At 36.9% G+C, this 19,499-nt stretch overlaps 2 protein-coding genes across 2 annotated transcripts in view; one reads left to right on the top strand and one right to left on the bottom strand.

Moving 5' to 3' along the window:
• The window catches only part of LOC145483742 (alpha-actinin-like), a 36,515-nt gene extending 19,536 nt beyond the window's left edge, over nt 1-16,979 (bottom strand). The window contains exons 1-11 of the mRNA XM_081462290.1: nt 16,797-16,979; nt 16,419-16,653; nt 16,237-16,323; nt 16,048-16,135; nt 15,829-15,907; nt 10,195-10,276; nt 6,690-6,775; nt 6,037-6,129; nt 3,484-3,558; nt 2,872-3,027; nt 1,488-1,564 (exon numbers count right to left, since the gene is read on the bottom strand). Of these exons, the coding sequence (XP_081318416.1) occupies nt 1,488-1,564; nt 2,872-3,027; nt 3,484-3,558; nt 6,037-6,129; nt 6,690-6,775; nt 10,195-10,276; nt 15,829-15,907; nt 16,048-16,135; nt 16,237-16,323; nt 16,419-16,653; nt 16,797-16,892 (1,154 nt within the window). The 5' untranslated portion in view covers nt 16,893-16,979. The remainder of the gene's footprint in view (nt 1-1,487; nt 1,565-2,871; nt 3,028-3,483; nt 3,559-6,036; nt 6,130-6,689; nt 6,776-10,194; nt 10,277-15,828; nt 15,908-16,047; nt 16,136-16,236; nt 16,324-16,418; nt 16,654-16,796) is intronic.
• Nucleotides 16,980-17,011: 32 nt separating this feature from the next.
• LOC145483745 (DNA polymerase alpha subunit B-like) overlaps nt 17,012-19,499 on the top strand; it is a 38,286-nt gene continuing 35,798 nt past the window's right edge. Inside the window, exons 1-3 of the mRNA XM_081462292.1 lie at nt 17,012-17,155; nt 17,263-17,390; nt 18,609-18,703. Of these exons, the coding sequence (XP_081318418.1) occupies nt 17,077-17,155; nt 17,263-17,390; nt 18,609-18,703 (302 nt within the window). The 5' untranslated portion in view covers nt 17,012-17,076. The remainder of the gene's footprint in view (nt 17,156-17,262; nt 17,391-18,608; nt 18,704-19,499) is intronic.

Genomic DNA, 19,499 nt, shown 5'->3' with positions numbered 1-19,499 from the left:
AATTTCGTTGCACTGAGGAGATTTTGGGGTGATCTTGACAAGAGCAACATTAAATTACTTTTGTTGAAAGTAAACATTTCAGAGCGGAAAACAACACGGTGTCCAAGTAACCTGCGGTGCCAATTACGTGCACGAGGTAATAGAGGAAGGAAATGAAGCGGAAAACAAGACGGCGTACAAACTTGCGACAGTACAAACGACAACAATGAAGGCAAGGAAGATTTCCGCTGGGAATCCTGACCTAGCAACGATTACATGTATTGAGATGTTTATTCCAGTCGCCTGTCCTTTATGATCATTTTGTAGGCTGGATAGCAGCGAAGTTTTGTCGTAACCTGTATTTCCTCATTGTTTACATTTGGCTGTGCCAAATAGACACCACCTCTAAGGTCTTTCCTTGACCCTCTTGTTTGCACGCTGACCCGCCACCCGCAATGCTAGGCGATTTTTCTGATCCAAAAGAACAGTTAATGTTTTCAAAAACAAGGAGAAACCTTTAAGTAAGATCGACATTTCAAAATCTGTAATGCGCCACGCCTTTCGAAAACGAGAAATAGATGTAAACAAGGGGTTTGCAGAAGTCCCAAAATTAGGGTAAAGGTTCGCTCACTATTAACTTGCAGTTTGTTCTACACGACAGCAAAAAAGACCATCATACCGAGGATTCACTTTTTTTTTTCCATGCAGCGTGACGTTAAAAATAGATTTTCGCGGGAAAATTTAGCACAGGCAGTGGTAAGGATTTGGCGAGTTTCAAATGTTTACTTAGGTTAACAACGATGTCACAGCTTAAAAATTCTCTTCTGCAGTCCAGCTAACTATTTTTTGCAGATCTTTCAGTAAATCATGGATAAAAATCGCAGAAAGTCAAAATAAGGTAATATTCTTCGCTAAATATTTGGCGGGAAATATTTCTGACTAATGATTTTTTTGAACTTTGCGAGATCAATTACTCCGACTTGCTTGTAGATACCAATTTTAACTCAACTGGATATTGATAACAGTGCAAGAGACTATCACAAAATTGTTTTTCTGTGGAAATAAACTGCCACACTTTAAAAAAAAAAACTCGCTGAAAATGGCTAAAATTTGAGTCACTCTCATAACTGATTTCGCAGTGATATTTGGCACCTCGTAAAAACCATCCAATTAAAGAGAAAGACCTCAAATATATCTCAGTCAACTAATAAAGGGACAAATATTATTCCACGAAAATAAGAGTTTCTGGAATTTGTACAAAGTATCTTTTAGGCTCACCTAAAATTGCCCGAAATTTCGGCCATTTTTGACTGCTTGAGAGCCCAAAATCATGATGTGGTGATATCTCGAAGAAAAACGAACGCCTACCTCGGCAAATGTCATGGTTGTTAATCTTTTCAGATAGCTTTTGTACAGTGAAAAGATGAAGGTAAACGGCCGACCTCACTGTTTTGGTACTGCCCGGTTTTCTCTGACAATGACACTCAATAATCAATATCAGATCTCACCTTCTCATTTCCTTCAGCAACCAGTCTTCAAAATCTTTTTCTGCACCTTCTAAGTTTCCCCAGGCTCTGTTGATGTCCTGTGCGAAAATAACCACATGTCAGACAAGGAATACAAACATCTTAAACAAGTAGCACCATTGTGAAATACAGCTGAATGCCAGCTCCTGCTGGTATTCTTTTCCACTCCCATACAAACTCTGTTTGTGTACATTCACATAGGTGACCATGGACACTTTTGTGAGGTATAATAATTAATCAAGACTTTTCTCTTGTTCCTGAACACTCATAAACAAACATCGAAAGGAAACACTCCATTTGCCCAAACTGAATTTCACACTAACGTTAGTTATAATGATTTATAGCTCATAATGACTTATTACTCTTGCCATTCGCAGATTGATACCACACTCTCACCTCAGAAATGATGTGGCATGCTGCATTAAAGTTTGAAAAGACCATTGATATTGTCTAAATACATTCTGTTGCAAATTTATCTCTGAGCTTCAGCATCAACTAAGAGTTCACAAATTGAGGTACTGAGTTGCAAGCGCTTTATTTACTTCTATTTCAACAGTTAACTTGTCTATGCTCTACCAGAAAATTGCAAAGTGTTCTTTTAAAACGTCGAGAAATATCGTTATTCAACTGTCTGACAGTACTAATTGATTAGACTTGTTACCTGTTACCACATCTTGTTAGCTGCAGAGTTTGATCATGTATGTGCAAGATGAGACCAAGGAATTTATCTCACCATGGCAGACTTGCAGCAGAATAGTTGAACAAAGACAAGGTTTTGTAGTGTCCAAATGGGTAAAAATTTTGGGTGGTACCACATCTGATTAGTTGTGAATCAAGATTATAGTGTTTGTTTTCATGTTAACAGTGTTAAGTGTTAGTGGTGTAAGTGACCAGTTACAGATATGTATTTGGCTTATAGAGGGTGGCTTCTCACAGGAGCTTCAATTGCAGTCAGCACTCAGTGAACATGGGTTCAATGGAAGGCAAGTGAAGAATCACTCTCATTACAGTTAAAGCCAATCATTAGTCAACACTGTCTAGAAACAAGTATTAAGATAAACTTACGTTTACACCATTATACTGATTAGTTATAATTGTGTTATGAGATACTCTTAATGTGTGGCTGCAGTAAATATCCATTCCCCCCCCCTCCCCTCCCCCCCCCCCACCCCAAGGAAAAGTCATCAGACATTCCTGGTGGGGGGTCTCAACACCCTGAACTTTTAACGGAAAAGATGAACTTAAATTGGAATTTCCAGAAGGATTGGGGGTGGGGGGAAGGAAATTAAACCTAAAAGAGCACTCTGTCAGGAGGGTATGGATATTTCATGGAACAACATAATGTCACTGATTGAAAGGTACTAACACTAATCATTTTGCCCTCTGTTGGGAGGTAAGCAGGTCGATTTCCAAGTCGAAGCTTGGTCTGCAACGTGTTAAAATTTGTCTCCAACATGCCTTTCTCTTCCACTCTGGGAGGCTTTTCACTTCTTCGGTACACTCGAAGGGCATCAAGCTTTTTCTACAAATAGAAAAAAAAAGTGTCAAAAAGTCCAAAAAAAAAAACTTGAAAAAAGTAATCTCTCTTTGGGCAGATAGGGCATTTTAGCCTGGGAAGCCCTTGCTATAAGAAACTGACACCTATTGAGTTGTTCAGACAAGGATGGTTTTCCTTTATTGAATTATCTTCAATATGTTAACTAAAAACCCTGCAAATAAAATTGAGTTGCCTTCACTAATTTTTCAAAACCAGCTCATTTTTGCACACTGTATATTTCTGAAAGAAAGTCAGTGACACCCATTTTTTGCATTTGTGACACAAATAACTCATTATCTAACCACAGTAAAAGTTTGCAAAAACTCTAAATTACAACATTTTCACACGAATGTCCTAAATAAATGCAAAGTTGGACCTTAGTAACTGTCATGAGGATATCTTCAAAGCTGATATACAGCCTTTATTACTACTCTTTCATACCTGCATATCATCCAATGTGCCATCACTGTTTCTGTCTTTGAGCCAGGGCAAAGTTTTGTTGATCCAATCAAGGAGCTGAAAACAAATGAACCAAAAGAAGTTGTTAACTAGTAGTATGTAAGTGCAATGCTGCTGGGTAGCTTTGTTCTATATGCTGTTTTGTGTTTTTTTTTTTACAGGTAAAAGCAGGTAAAATTTTAACAAAAAATATGTTTATTTCTTCCTCCAAAATTTTTAATGTTTGTGTTGAAGTTGCACAACCGGATTCCTATGACTTTGCAGTCAAGAGGTCTTGTGTTAGAATCCCTGTGGGGGCAAAATTCTGTTCTCTCTTTTCAATGGATGAATCAACTTGTTGGACTTGTGTACAGTGCTGCAATTCAGCTTCCATTGCACTGGTTAACTATAGTAAGCTCTATGTTAAAAACAAAAACTGTTGGCAGTCTAAACAACCCATAAATAATAAACACTACCACTAAAACAAAGTTACTTGGTGAATAAATCATATCTCCTCCACCTCAATAACTTTGATATCAACTTTAGAGCACAAATGGCTGCAATTATTGCTTTATGCACTAGTCAGCAGATTTCCTAAAATGTGAAAAGGAAGTGAAAACTAGTAAGACAATCTCAGATGGTGCAGAGTGTAATTTACGGCTCTGATGCAGTAGTCACACAGGTCCTCACCCCTGCTGTTCTCTACCTTGGTAGTCAACTAGGCCTTTTCCCCTTTGCACACTATGAGCGGACAAAAACTTGACAAGACATAATCTTAGCCGTGCGTATGTTTCATGTTTGTGTTTTGCCCAAAAATAACTTACAATTACCGTTTGTCAGGACAGTTTTAAATTTATTGTGGTATTTTATCTTGAGTTTCATTCATTTTCACGCCGTTTGTAATTTGATACTTTTGTTTTCCTTGCCAATGTATGCAACAAGATACCTTTGTTTCCATGAAAATATAAGAAAGATGTGTATTTTTTTTAACTTACTGCTGGAGATAAATGGAATATAAAAGTTAAATATCCCCTGAAAAGTCGAATAGGAACGATTTTGTTTTATTCAAAACGTAAATTTTCATTTCACTGATAAACAAGAACTAATCTAATCATCAAATAGTCACGTTGAGTCACGTCGAGTCATTCCAATTCTGTTGTCAGACGAGCTGGTGTAAACAATAAAACCACATCAAACTAATACACAATGCTATTGAGTAATACAACTGAGGAGCATTTCAACGAGAAGTATTGAAGGTAGAGATCTTTACTTGACTGAAATTATTTCCCACATTGGTGAGCAAGTCGCCTCATCGGCTGATGAAATTAATTGGAGGTTTCAGTAAGTGCCACGGAGTCTGCAGCAATAATAACAAAGTTCTTTTGTCACAAATTTACTAGTTTTATATGTAACTAATGCAGGAAAGTTTCGGCTGAATATGATCTTTGGGACCTCTTTCATAGAAGAGGAAACAAACAAGCTGCTAAGGAGAAGCAATATGGCAACCCTGGCAAACACACAGTAGTTATAAAACAGCAGATGACATTTCTTGAATTGAGCTAGGGAAGATTCCAGAAGATACGCAGTCACAGTAATGTTCTTTGCACTAAAAAAGGGGAACTGACGTTACCTGAAATATAACTGCTATCCCCATCCAAAACAAGAGTGTGATACCACTCATTACAAAAAATAAAAAAACCTTGCATCTGAACTCGAGAACAAAGTTTATCACACTAGCAATGCTAGAACGCATGCATCTTATATGTTATGAAATATATCTTTCACCTAACATAGAGTCAACTTTGACGCTATCTAATCTGCGCATGCGTTTGGAACAAATTGCTTTTGTCCTTGAGAGAATAGCACCACAAGGATAGCATGAGATTTGCAAAACCATATATATATTTTTGTCGTGTTATCGAAGAAAGCAACGTAAGTATGACACGTTTTGCGTAATGCACTCAGGTACCTACCGCACCCAGCCCCCCTTCCCATAAGGCTAATTGATTAATTGAAATTAATTAATTAAACAAACATTAAAGTTCACACCTAATGGCATTAGTGCCTTAGCAAACAGCAGCCCCCTAAACCATCCCAATAGTGCACTCTGCACTAAAAAGGAGTGAAATTTGTCCAAACATGTGATTTCCATATCACAATTATCATGAAGATTCCATCCAGCAAATAGACAAAATATGTCATATACATATACAGTTCAACCAGTGAGAGTGTCTTTTGCTTGGTAACCAAAAAATGGCAAAGAAAAGTTAAGGAGTTTAGATTCACTTAAACAACAATAGCCCTTATGCATGATGACCTCAGACCACCAAAATCACCACCAAGCCTCAGTTTGAAAATGAAAATGTCATCATGAAAAAATTCTGACAGCAGCAAAAATGAAAAGAATACCAATGTGAAAACAACACAAACACATCTACGGTTTGAGAAAATTTCTCACAAACAAGGGTTGGTGTTTTCAGTGTGTCACTCAATCATGCAAAGTACATGTATTACTTCAAAGTGAATGCCTAAGGGTACCCAGCTAAGGACACCTACATCACTGGCCATTTTTTCATAGTCCTCCATCATCTTCTCATTGTCTCTGTTGATTGTTAGTACCTTGCCAATACGCTTGGCTGCAGTGTCAGCCTACAAAATAATAAAAAAATCATAACTGGAAGTGGAAAACAGTACTTCAAACAGTCACCAATAAACACATTCTCACTACACTTAGATCTTCAGTTCACATTTCAGTAAAAACAAACTTTTTCTGACTTCCTTTAAACAACTCTACATTCAGACTTTGTGCAATGAACTACAATTACAATGCAGTTAATCACACGACTTGTAATTGGATACCCGCGTGATTCACACATCAATTGCGTGCACTTTAATGGTTTCCTACAGTTTTTTTTAAATTTATGGAAAGCGCTACTGACTTTTTTGCTCAAAAAAACTCCCCAAAGACATTTTTAATTTCAAAATTTGATCTACATATGAACCTCGGGATGTACAATTCAGGGAGAAATCATGCTTGTACTTCCAAATCCGCCTCGTACTTGTTCAATTTTGAAATAAATACCAAACAATAATAGACCATTCACGACCTATGCAATGGTTACTAATGCCAGTTGGTAGCTGGCCTGCCCTTCTTAAAAGGCAGTGAAGGCATAAACAACATCAAATGTAAATGGTTTCATTCAGATAACCTTTTGTGAGCTTGTAAATGCATGATAGTAAGAAGACACATAAGTCATAACAGCTCTTTCATCAGGCTTGGCAGTGTTCACCATGTCTGTCAAAAATGAAAACAACACACAGTCAATTGAGTCTGCTAATCCCTAAATAAGACATATTTTCACAAACCTATATGAAAATTATAGCTTGTCTAGTGTGATTGTTTGAGTGAGTTAGCTCTGAAAAGAACTGTTGTTGATGACTGACATTTTGACAACATGAGAGGAAGTCAATGTCAGAGTCAAGTGAAAAGTGTGCACCACTTTATCATTTATGGTGTTACAGTCTGGATCCACTGTAACTGATTGGCCAGTTTAGCATGACAGCATTGGCTGTGCGACTTGTGTAAAGTTTATCATTAACAGTCATTGGTCGGTTCCAGTAAGTTTTAATCCATCTATTTTTTGTCAAATTAACAACTGTTCTGTTTGAAGTATGTCCAAGCCCTAGGATTTCATGGTAATGATCGTGTCCGATACCGTGTTGTTACCGTGATTCGGAAATAACAGAACCTAAAAACCATTTGCTATGGACATCTTCAGCCTTGCCTATCAAAATTCATTTAATAATTTTTTTTTTCTGTTCTAATTCTCGACAAGTAGAGTAATTCATTTTATTCGCATTCAGAATGTATATGAAACTCATTAAAAGCGTCGCCCCGCCATCTCATGTCCATCCCGAAGTGCATGCGATCTTAGTGCAGGACATTGTTTTCTAAGCCTGTACAATATAAGTTCTCAAAATGCTTGTAGAATTTAGTACGAATACATAAAGGCCTGTCAAGGCTGTTGCCATCATGCTGAACAACGTTTCTCACCTCTGGTCAGCTGCTGGACACATAAGTGGAGTAAAATTTTAGACCATATCACGATGCAAGATCTAAAATATTTATGATTCAAGGTCTCAAAATGCATGTACAAATGCGTGAAAGCTGGTACAATTTATGTTTTCAAAATGCTTGTAGAATTTCAGTGCCAATACATGAAAACTTGTCAAAGCTGCATGGCTGCCAGCTGCCCAAGAAAAAGACAACAAAAGCATCAGGAAACGCACTTTTAGTTAGGCTAACAGTGTTACTTGTTAACAGTTAATTTAACAGTTTATCAATCTATTTCCTGTCATGGCACACAAGTCTTACAATCTAAGTTGTTTGAGGTGCAAGAAGCACATGGCAGCTACTGCCCAAGTATCCATAAAACTACAATACTATCAGAAAACACACTTTCAGGCTTATAGTGAAACTGGTTTACAACTTTGAACTTGAGTTTATCAATCTATTTGCTGTCGTAGCATTCACAGCTCAAGTTGTGATCATGCACAACAAAAAGATTCCCACTGGCCAAAGGTCCTGAACATCCTGAATTTCAGAGATCAATGAAAAGAAAGCTGACAACAGTTTGCTCTTCGTGTTTTGTCTGTTTACCTCAAAGCAGGGCACCACCAGAACGCAATGCATCTGTTCGCTATGCAGTGCATTCTGGTTGCCACACAGTGCATTCTGTTCCCTGTGCGGTGCATTCTGGTCATAGATTTCTTGTACATTCTGATTAACTAACTGCTGCTTGCTGACTGTGCTTTCTTCACAGCAACAAGTTTAAAAAGGGCAAAATTGATAAAATGGTAAGAAATTGTAATTGCTAATTTATAAGTAAAATATGTAAAACATAATCTAAATACTTAGATAATACTATTTTTATAATGTTCAGTGTTTATTTGAGGGAGTTCGCTGCTTTAACATTGTCCCAAGGTTCTCACTAATTCAGGGAGTAGAGGGCTGGCACTGATTCAAGAGCATTCTCTAGGAGATATTTCCTCAAAAAAATCAATTTTGAAAATGGTCAAAACCCCAAGAATTTTAAGGGGTTACTGAAAAAACACTTTTTTTTTCAATTTTTTTATCCTACAGTGTAAATAAAAACATACACCACACCCTGACCCAATGTCCCCTCTCTAGCTACAGCCTCAACTGTCCTGAGGCAAGGACAGTAAAGGTTCAGTTATGTTCCAAAAAACCTCTGTTGTCCCTAAATTATGTTTAAAATAAGTTATTTCAGACTGGTATAACACTGGCAGTATAATCATTAGCCAACAAAAACCATTTTTGTCATTCATGTGTGTGTTGATCTGAGTTATCTGATATCTTAAAGTGAAAAAACTTCGGAATGGATAGTAAAAACCCAGGGCTGACAAGTAAATATTTGGTCACTCCAGCAAACTAGTACATCCACCCTCATGTCGATCAATGATTCCACATTCATGTCCACCACTGATTATTCAAGCACTCCCTCTCTGTCAGGTTGTTTTTTATTTTTCACAAAACCCATCATTATTCTTTGCTGCAGCATCAGTCTCTTTGTTGCCCTTAAGATCACTTTCAAAGTTTGCAGCACAAATAAATCAAATCTGTACAGAAGCCAGATGCATGCTGGGTTTGGGCGCATGATTGAAAGAGAGCTAAACCAGTGAGAAAATGTAATGCTAAATTTCAATATGGAGTGCAAAAATAGCTTTGAAGAAAATTATCTCCTTATTTTTTTGGTGGCAGTAATTGTTATACATTTTCGTCATTCTTTACATCTTTACACACATATTTTATCAATTCCCAAAGAGTAGATGGCTCAGAAATCAAAGTAGCCAGTTTCTTTAGCCAGTGGTTGGTACTCAATGAGAACCCCATCATGCGTTTGTTGATGACTGAAAAAGTTGAAACTGTTAGGAGGTGTTTGTTCTAAGTTGGTGTACCAGCTTTCTATAGACAGACATGGAAAATAGTTGTTATGGTAGGTTAAGCATGAGCAGAGTCCCAGTCAATTCTGTGAGTTTGTAAGTTGATGATTTTCAGCCATGCATGTGATTGTCGACATCACCATTTTAAGCTGTTCAGTCTGTTATTAAAGGAGCTCAGTCACGGTTTGCGCATATTGAAAAGTTTAGCCTCAATTTTTCAAATTCGTCGTTTGTAATTCATGTCAATCTACTCCATCCTTAGCCATCTTTGTTCCTTTATGGTTTATCATTATCATGTCTTTGGTGTTTTTCTATCTTATTAAACTGTTATTTTCAGGTTTCCTACTGTTTAAAGGTAATTTTGTATGTGGCCAAAATAACTCAAAATACCGTGACAGAGCTCCTCTAAGACTATCAGAACCCTTAAGAGAGACTGACAAAAACCTTACCAGAGACTGACAGAAACCTTAGATTTGTCCACAGCTGTTCTCAAAACTCTGTTATGTCTTCCTTGTTAAAAGTTTGCTTTCAATGGCTTTTTTGTGAAACTACTTCATTTATGCAGCATACCTCCTTTTATGCTCTATACCGTATCTGTATACTTACTGAACCTGACAATTAGCCAGTAAGCATGCAATAAATTTACAAGTCATTATAAAAAGTGTGTTGATGTCACAAGCTATTTGATTCAGACATCTCTCTAAGATTTGAATGACCACATAACAGCAGAAATCCAGCACCCCAACTAACCTTCTGCATCAAGCATTCTTGGAATGTCCAAATGTTTCTCAGCAACATCAAAGGCATAATTCAAGTTTTCCAATGGAGTCTCCTGTTGATACAAAAAATATGACCATTGTTAACACAGTAAATCTAACACAATGTAACAACATTTTAATAGGTTGTGAACATAGTTTGTTTAGCCTTTAAAGCACCTCTTTTTATGTTCCAATGCTTCTGACATAAACAGATCCAGCTTATTGATTTGTGTCAGTGTGAGATGATGAGGATTTGGCAAAATGTGACGCCTGCTTCAAAACTGTCTTCTGGATCATTTAGCAGCACATCAAACTTAGACTTCATTGTCCATTATGCTGCTTTATGTTTTTGATCAAAGTGCTGTCACATTCACATTAATTAGGTAATTCGATGCCGCTCGGAAAACTGAGTTTTTTTTCATATATGTCGTTTCTCCAAAACGAAGTGCAAATCAACAAAAACAATTATGCAACGATGCTTTTCATGTCAAAACAAGTCAGTCCGCCAAAAATTGGCTCGATCCTGCAAAAAATAAAAATCGGCCCAAAATGCTATATATGCCCTTTTTGCACGAAAGCCTTCAATTATATGCTAATACTTATAACTAATACAAACCACGTTAACTACACTATATAAAAAAACTCATCTAGAGATCCCTAACTAATACCCTACTACTTATCTGCCTTCTTTTCAAAGGCAAAGAATAAAAAATTAAAGACCTACAAAATCACAACTTTTCCGTACAAATTCAAGATTCACTTTGGGAAGTACAACAGTGGCTCCACTGTTCCTAGTGTTAAAATTGCGGCTTAGAAAATTGTCTTTTCTATCTAAGCCATTTTAAAATATAGACAAGAACTCTGTACAAGAAGAAAAATGCTGTTTACTAATTTCATATATCTCTCTTCGTTCCAGAGATATTCAAATTTAAAATATGCAAATTAGCCAAGTGATGATGTCATAAACTCAACCAAATTTTGATCAAATAAGATAAACAAAGACATCTCAGCCTATTTGTGTCAAAAATGTTTGATTCTTTTTTACCATGGCAACATACTGGGTGCCAATGGTGCCTCATCTGCACAATCCAGCCAGCATCTAAATCTGTTAGGCCGAGTTCATGGCGTTGCCTGTGTTTTCAAGCTGAAAATCACTACAATATTGAAATCAGGTTGGAGGGGACTGGATAAGAGTGGATTCCCATGGGAACATAAATTTTAAAGCCATACGTGTGTTGCATGTAGAACTATTAGCCTACCAAGTTTCAGCGGTTTCTTCTGCAAATTGGCCAAGATAGCTCTATTTAAATACTTGATGTAACATTGAGTTGAGTGTATGATGTCATCAGTTCTCTCATTTGCATATTTTACCCATTTTTTTAAACTTAAATATCTCCAGAACAAATGCAGATATTTGCAAACAGTAAGCAGCATTTTTAATCTTTCGTCAAATTCCATGTGATAAGCCTAAAAATTCAAGGGGCAAAAATTGATCACGGTAAATACCACTTTAATAAATTCTTGGATTTTTATCTTACTGTAATTGAACCACAAAATTTTTATTATCAATCAAAGCACAATTGCATCCTGCTATGATTGGTTATTTGTGCACCCAATGTCTTGGACTCTTTTTTGATCATTCACAGAGAGAAGCCTTTGATTTTTTTAAGTGTATCACAGAGACTGAATGAATAAAAATGTTGTTTACTATTTGCAAACATCTGCATTAGTTCCAGAGATATTTAATTATGAAAAATGAATAAAATATGCAAATGAGACAACCAATGACATCACCCACTCAACCTAATATTATATCAAGTATATAAATAGAGCTATCTTGGCCAATTAGCAGCACAGACCATTGAAACTTGGTAGGCTAATAGTTCTACAGGAAACACACCTACAGCCATAAAAACTTCTGTTCCCATAGCAATTCACTATTTTTCAGTCCCCACCCACTTGATTTCGGTATGTTAACAACTTTCAGCTCAAAAAAACATTAAATGAGGCCACGAACTCATAACATGGTTGGTGAATTTTTACAAAAAATGTGAAAAAATTTTTTGCGGTTTAAATTGAGAAAACTGAGATAAATATTTGTAAAAAGAATGGGAAAAAAAGCCTTTTTTACTTAAAAATAAAGAAAAAATTTTTTGACCCTCATTAACCCCTTGCGGCACATTGACAAGTCCTGTCATCTGTAACTGAAATTCACCACCAGTTGTCATATGTAATGAAACCTGCGGTAAGATATTTCATTTGAACAAAAGAGACATGCATACAAACAGTTCTCAATCTGGTTGTTTTTATCGCAAGTTAGCTTTCGTTCACGTCAAATTTTCTTTGTGTGCCAACAAAAACGCAAGAAAACTTCTTGCTCATTTTGTCCTTGAGGAAGCCAAAGACGCGAAAGTCTGGAACCCACGGGTTCAGTGTCGAACAAACAAGAGCTCTTGCTCTGAATGACTGTGGGTTATACTTTAACCAAGAAGAATGGTTGAAGGAACTCAAAGACACTAGTACTGCCAATGAAGCCGAAGGACAAACTACAACAAGTGTTAGTCGCATAAAACTGACAGCTTCTCAAGCCATGGTTTCAAAAAATGTCTAGAGAACGAAGAGGCATATTACCTTGAGCAACACAATACCAATGCTGCTGACAAAATCTTCTAAGTAAAAGAAATCACAGCAGTTTACAGTTTAAACGTGTTTCAAGCTCTGGTGTTTTGTTGCTTCTCAGACGATAACACTGCGACGGGTTTTCGTGCCAGAATTTGTAGACATTTGTTTATTTTAAGTTGTCATAAGCCATTGTTGTTGTAAATTGACCAATGCCAATACCAATCTCATAAAAGATTTTTTGTCATTTTCTCACTAAAAAAACTGGACACAAGGATGAATATTTTTAGTTCGTTTACGCACATCTTCCGACAGAATTGGTTGAAAATTGGCAGGCGTGTTCCAGAATACCTCCTTCAAAAAAAGCTGTTGGGCTTTGTTTAATTGCGCTTCCATTTTAAAGTTATGGCCTCTTTTGTCGAAGGAAACATCTGCATTGAAAATAACAAACTTTCAGAGAGTGTAGAAAAATAAACAACTCAAATCTGGAAAATCTCCGACACCGTTTTTGAGGATGATGCGTGAGAAACCATTTCCGATGTTAATTGTGCTGCTCCAATAATTGATGTGGGGAGGCAAACCAGTTTAAGCGAGGCAGTGTTTCTGGGTATTTCTTTCAATATCACTGCGACATTAACATTTTAGAAAATTTCAAAGATATGATTGTATTCTATAACTATTAACCTTTCAGAAAATGTATAGGTTGATGGGGTTTTCTTTCAAAGTGCCCACATAAAAGCATGATTTCCAAACACTGTCATTGCTCCCACCATGATACCTTAAGGAGATGTTGTTTGTCTCATTATTCTATTTTCATTTTCATTCAACTATCACCTTGTTTGGTTACCAAGTTTTCCAAGATGGCATGTTTGCAATCAAGCCGTTCTTCAAAGTTCTTTAGTATTCCTTTGATCTTCTAATAAAAGCTCTTTTCTACTTACTTCAACACAATTAGATTTGAATTTCAATGCAGCTTATTTAAAAATATGGGAAAAATTCCTTAAATCAAGTGATTACTGCTTGTTTGCACAAAGACAATTGCTGATAAACTTTATACAGCAGGCTTTTAGCTGGATGGGCCTCAAGGTGTCCTGTGGACGGCCACGTATTACAAATAATAGTTTAATTTTTCATGTGTTGTCTTATAAATTGTTCAAATTGCTAAACTGCTTTTCTGTCCACTGTGCTTGTCAAACTTTTTCAGAAATGTGAGATTAGCTTTTTGGGAAAATATCACCTTTTACTTCTTAGCCAGAAGTAAAGAAAAACTGATTTTAGGCCTTGAAAATGGGGGGTTGACTTATACACGAGACTGACTTATACATGTGTAAATACAGTACATGTTTAGGAGTACTTTTTGTCCCAGGCATTCCACACAATTCCAAGAAAGACTGCTCAATTTGCGTGAAAAATGAAAAAAAAAACAAAAAAAAACAATGTATGCAGTAACTAAAGGAATACACATAACGTCCGATTTTCCACTCTGTAATCAGACTTTTCACTGCAATAAAGGAATCAAAACTGTGAAAAGCATAAAAAGTATATTTTTTGATTTGGCAATGGTTTGAATGACATCAGATAGTCAAAGTTTTGAAATCAGAGTTTGACCCAGACCACTTTTGTCATGTGGGACATATGACCCACTTTGACTTATTACTTGGGCTTCCATAGTAAAGCCCAAGTCTAAAAAATTCATTCCAAGCTGTTCTTAATTCTTGGGGTCACGGTATTTGTAAATAAGGGGTTATGATTCCTGAGCCGTTCCTTGCGGAAGGGAAATTAAGGAAACTGGGGATGAAAATTACTACAGCTTGCCAATCAATCATGTGCACGTTTTTCATGAACAAAACAATTTACCGAATGCTCCGTTTTGAAAGCTTTGGGAAGAATCATGCCGCATGTAATCATTTCACATACAAAGATGTTAAGCGTTTTCAGAATGTGTAAGTCCATGAATTCTATAGCATGAAAGCTAGCAAAAGTTCATGCCAGTTCCCATCAGATAACTTGTAAATGAGGCATATATAAGGACTTACTATAATTAACAACAAACTATGATGCTGAGATGAACACCTCAGATGTTGAAATAAAGAGAAGACAAGAATCTTTGTGAACAGAACTTTGAAGGTGAGGCAATCAACATGCAGTGGAATAAAGAGGAAACTCAATGAAGCAACTTGAATAGAAATAGATTCTAAGGTTAACTGTTTAATATCCTGATTCTTTTATTTGTTTTTAGTATGTTCAATACTAGTAAAGCACAATCCCATATTGTGATACCCGAGCAAATGTTCCAGGAGCATCTAGTTTCTAGATTAAAGACTGCTATCAGAGTCTTGTTGTTCTTAACATGAATATTCACTAAAAACAATCTTGTTAAATGCCTGCACCTGTTATACACGTAGTTACTGTTAAACAGGATTATCTACTTGTGTGCTATTGATTCAGTTGGTGTAGTATTATGATCAGCAAACTATTTTAACATAAAATCATTAGGACTCCTAGATAATTTACTTAAGAATCAATTACTTTACAAAAATACACCAAGACCTCCTACAACGATCAACAATGTCTTATAAATAGCAACGTCTTCAAGGAATGAAAATAACTAAGAACTTTTAATCTGTGTAAAAATGGCAAACATAACATAAATATCATTGATTGATTAACAATGGGAACCTGTATGTTTCCATTAATGGTCAATGTATTACACAGGAAATAACATTTTTAACAAGCTCCCTACGCATCCGTGCGTGACTAAACTAAATAGCTCCAACGCCATTCTCGATGTTTTTAGCACTGACGATATATTAGCTCTTGATAAGAATCATAAACGCTCGTTATGATACTAACAGCAGTCAGTGATCACGGAAATAAAATCACGCCTACATGCAAAATGACACGCATATAATAACTGACACACCCTCTTGGAGTGGGTACAGCAATCGTGTTCGTCGCATAGTTTAAAACAGCAACCCGGGTGGTTGGGTGATTGTCTACAACTTACCTTGCTCAGAGAATTATAATCAATGAGGTCCGGCCGATGTCGATGAATAAGAGCACAAAATGCCAATCCATCTTTAAAGCTGCAAGACAGTTGACAGAATGCACATTAAATGTCGCTACAGCCTAGGATAGAGACGTGCAAGCATGTAACATAATAATGGATACATGTGACTGCAACTACTCTCAAACTTTATCAATAGCAAAACAACCAGTACTCTACCTTGTGTGAAAGTTCTGCACGTTGACATTTTTATATGGGGCTGTTTTCCGCTGACACCAGAGTAACAGGCCGTCCTTTGCAAACGATTCTGTTGACAAATAACGCGGAAAAAACGACAATTATCGTTGAAATTCGCATAAATTTACCAGTAGTAAGAGAGTATTTCACTTGAAAATAACCAAGTTTTACCTTCTACAGCTATATCTTGGATCGCAAACCGCAGGATTATCGTCCATATCATTCCAAGTGTCATTTTGAGGTTGCCATCCACGATTTCTAAAAGGGAATAACGGATTAGATCGATATTTACGAGCCCGTGCCTGCTTTGAATGTGAAACAACACCCCACAAAATATTCACTTCCACCAGTACCTTCCGCACCAATGGACACCAGTTTCACTCCTTTGCCAGCCACAAAATCTAAGGCTTTATTGACGTTGGCAATCTTATGAAACCGCAATCGTCCTTTCTCGGGTTTGGGAAGTCTTTCTCCTGATATTACCTCTAACAATGCCATCAGCAACAAACCATCGTGAAAGTCGACCTCGATTTCCGAAATCTGCTTGTTTAATTTTCTTAAATGAGAATTACACCATGCTGTAAAAGTCTGCGTAATAAATAAGCGAAGCATACGGTTGTTAGGACATTTAGCTTCTGAGAATAAGAAAAAATGCCGTGAATAAAGTTAAAGAGAACAGCAAATCAATCATGCAATCATTTTACTGTGTCACTATAGATGGACGATACTACCTTTTTTTGTTGCCTTTCCCATGCAGGATCAAGCAACCCTCTATCTTCCTCGGTGTCATAGTAGTAGCCATAATATTCCTGATCATCCGCAGCCATCACGATCCACCGAATTAGTTATTCTTAGGATGATATTCACCCCTTTTCAGCCCAGACAGTTAACGCTAGCGATTCGAAGCTCGAATTTCTGCAGCCGAACGACGCAACCGTTTCCAGTCTTTCTCGGCCGCCATTAGCCTCGCAATGAATCATAGCGTTTGGCGCCAAAGCCAAAGAATCCAACATGGTGACAGACCAGGAGATTGAACGAGAATTTGAGGAGTTTTCCGTTACTATAGACGACTTGTCCATCTTAGATAAATGTAGGTAGATTTAAGCTTGCCATCAAAAAGCTTATATTATCAACCTTTTAGATAAGCTCACTCGTAAAACAGAATTGAAGCCTTCTTATACATATTCCATCACTTAGTGAAAGAAATCTGCATTTTGTGTCATCTGAGTGCTACAGAGTTAGTTGAAGAATGGATTGCCCATGTAACATCTGCTGGCTGTAATCAAGAACCGGATCTTTCTTCCCTGGAAGACTTTGAACGAAAGGTAAGAAGAAAGCTTATACAATATAACGTGATTTGAGTTGTTGATGACTGTACATGTGTCTTGGTTTACAGTTTATGGACACAAACTCAACCAAAAAGCTTAACTAAGACTTCTGGTATCCTGTCAACTTAATACTTTAACTTTCCCCCCTGGAACGGCAGGCATTTCTTTGTCCCGGGGTGTCCAATTGATGGAAATCGATAAAATTAGTTAACTGGTATCAATTGGTATTAGTCAATCGATGATGAATTGATAGTCACACAAGGAGTGCTCATCAATTGCTATAGATTGGCAAAACAAGTCGCACCCAGACTTTTCAACACAAAGCATATACCAAGTTGTTTGGGTAGTACGGTCACCACTCTTACCACTCTTACCACTGTATGGTTGCTTGTGTAACCTGGCTGTAACTGTTCTTGTAATGTTGACCGAAGAACTCCCCTTACATCTTCAAAGTAGACCACCTTTTCTATTTTAAGGGACCAATGGTTTATTACATCCGGGGGGGGGGGGGTTTGGAGGGGGGTACAATTTTAAAACAAGCACCTTTTTGGGGGTAAATTTTTCATTAGTAAGAAACATGCGGAAGGTCAAATTTTATGACACAGCAATGGCAGTCTAACAGGTTTTATACCAGAACCCAGCAAATAAAGGGAAATTTCTCTCTGGTGGTTCTTGAAACAAGAGTAGGGATAGAGACAGAAACAATTCCTCGAGCAGATTTGATGGGAGCAGTGGGAATTGACCTGCTGGAATTCCTTATCTGGAACCCTGTGTCAATTGAGTGTCAGCCGATACTCGGTCAATATGTCAACCGCAAGTTGGGAGAGTATTGGTCATCATGTTATTCAAGTTGGTAGACCATCGGTTGCCACTATCAGTCGACACTTGATTGGTATATCTATAAACACTTAGCCGACACCTCAACTGTTACATTGCGACCAACAGTCAGCATCATATCGGTCAACTGTTGGTGGTATATGTGTATTGTTCACTGTTGTTTTGCTGAAATGGCAACCATCTATTAGTCCCTTCCCCTATCCATAGGGGATGCGAAAGAAGAGTGTATTACCTATGTTTATATGTTGATAGAGCTGTAGCTGCCCTAAGCACACAAGATCCAAATTGCAAACAAAAACATCATGACAGTGACAGTATTAATATCTGCTGCCTATAGTATATTTCCTTGTCAATACATTTTTTTATTATTTTCTGAAGCAATCTTTGTCTAAGGAAAAGAAACAGAAGCAGCTGAGCATTAAACTAGAGGAGACCAAGCCCTTGATGTTTAGTAAAGACACCATTGATGAAGTGTATCCTTAGTTTCATCATTAACATGAAAATTATTCTCCAGCAATTAAAACTTTGAAATAATCTTATTATTAGTATCACAAGGTTATTATAGTAGAGGTGTATATCTTTTGTGTTGTATTCTAGATATGAGATTCAGAGAAGGCTCTCTGTAGATTTTTTTCTGCTAACCGTAAACCAACCACGTTGCACCATCTTTGATGGGCACTTTTGACTTTCTCTAATTCAGAAAAGGATGTCCTAAAGTTCTAAAATTCCATTATACAGATGATGAATTTTTTAACACTTAGATTGTGCAATCTGTATAGCAGATATTAAAAGTTCTAGTAGTAAGTTTTAGCAATGCATAATATGTGTTAAACTGTTAACATGTTCACTGCTGTTCTGTTGTTCTTGGAAAACCAGTGCGACAGTTGTCACTTAGGGGAAATTTTCAGTGAGTAATGAAAATTCTATTAAAAAAATGTCGAAAAAGTAGTTCTTTTCTCCTAGGTCAAGATATTAAAAGGTGTCTGAATTTCCAGTTCGCATTTGCACATGACCAAAGTGTAACAGTGTTTATGACTTTTGAATCCCTGAAGGGTAATGGGCTAGAAAAAAAAAAAACAGTGTTCAGTTAACATAAACTTCTGCCATGATCTTAAGTCTACTGATATTTGTGACATTCTTGTAAAAGTCAATTTTCAAAGGTTCTACCAATCCCAAATCAACTTGGATGGGTATAGTTATTGGCAAGATTTGAATGGCAATTTTACTCAAAAAGGGTGGAATGAAAAAAAAAAAAAGAACATTTTTTGG

This window comes from Orbicella franksi, chromosome 4 (assembly GCF_964199315.1).
Source record: "Orbicella franksi chromosome 4, jaOrbFran1.1, whole genome shotgun sequence".
NCBI lineage: Eukaryota > Metazoa > Cnidaria > Anthozoa > Scleractinia > Merulinidae > Orbicella > Orbicella franksi.
Note: the sequence above shows the minus strand (reverse complement) of the source record. Positions and strands in the feature narration are given on the sequence as shown.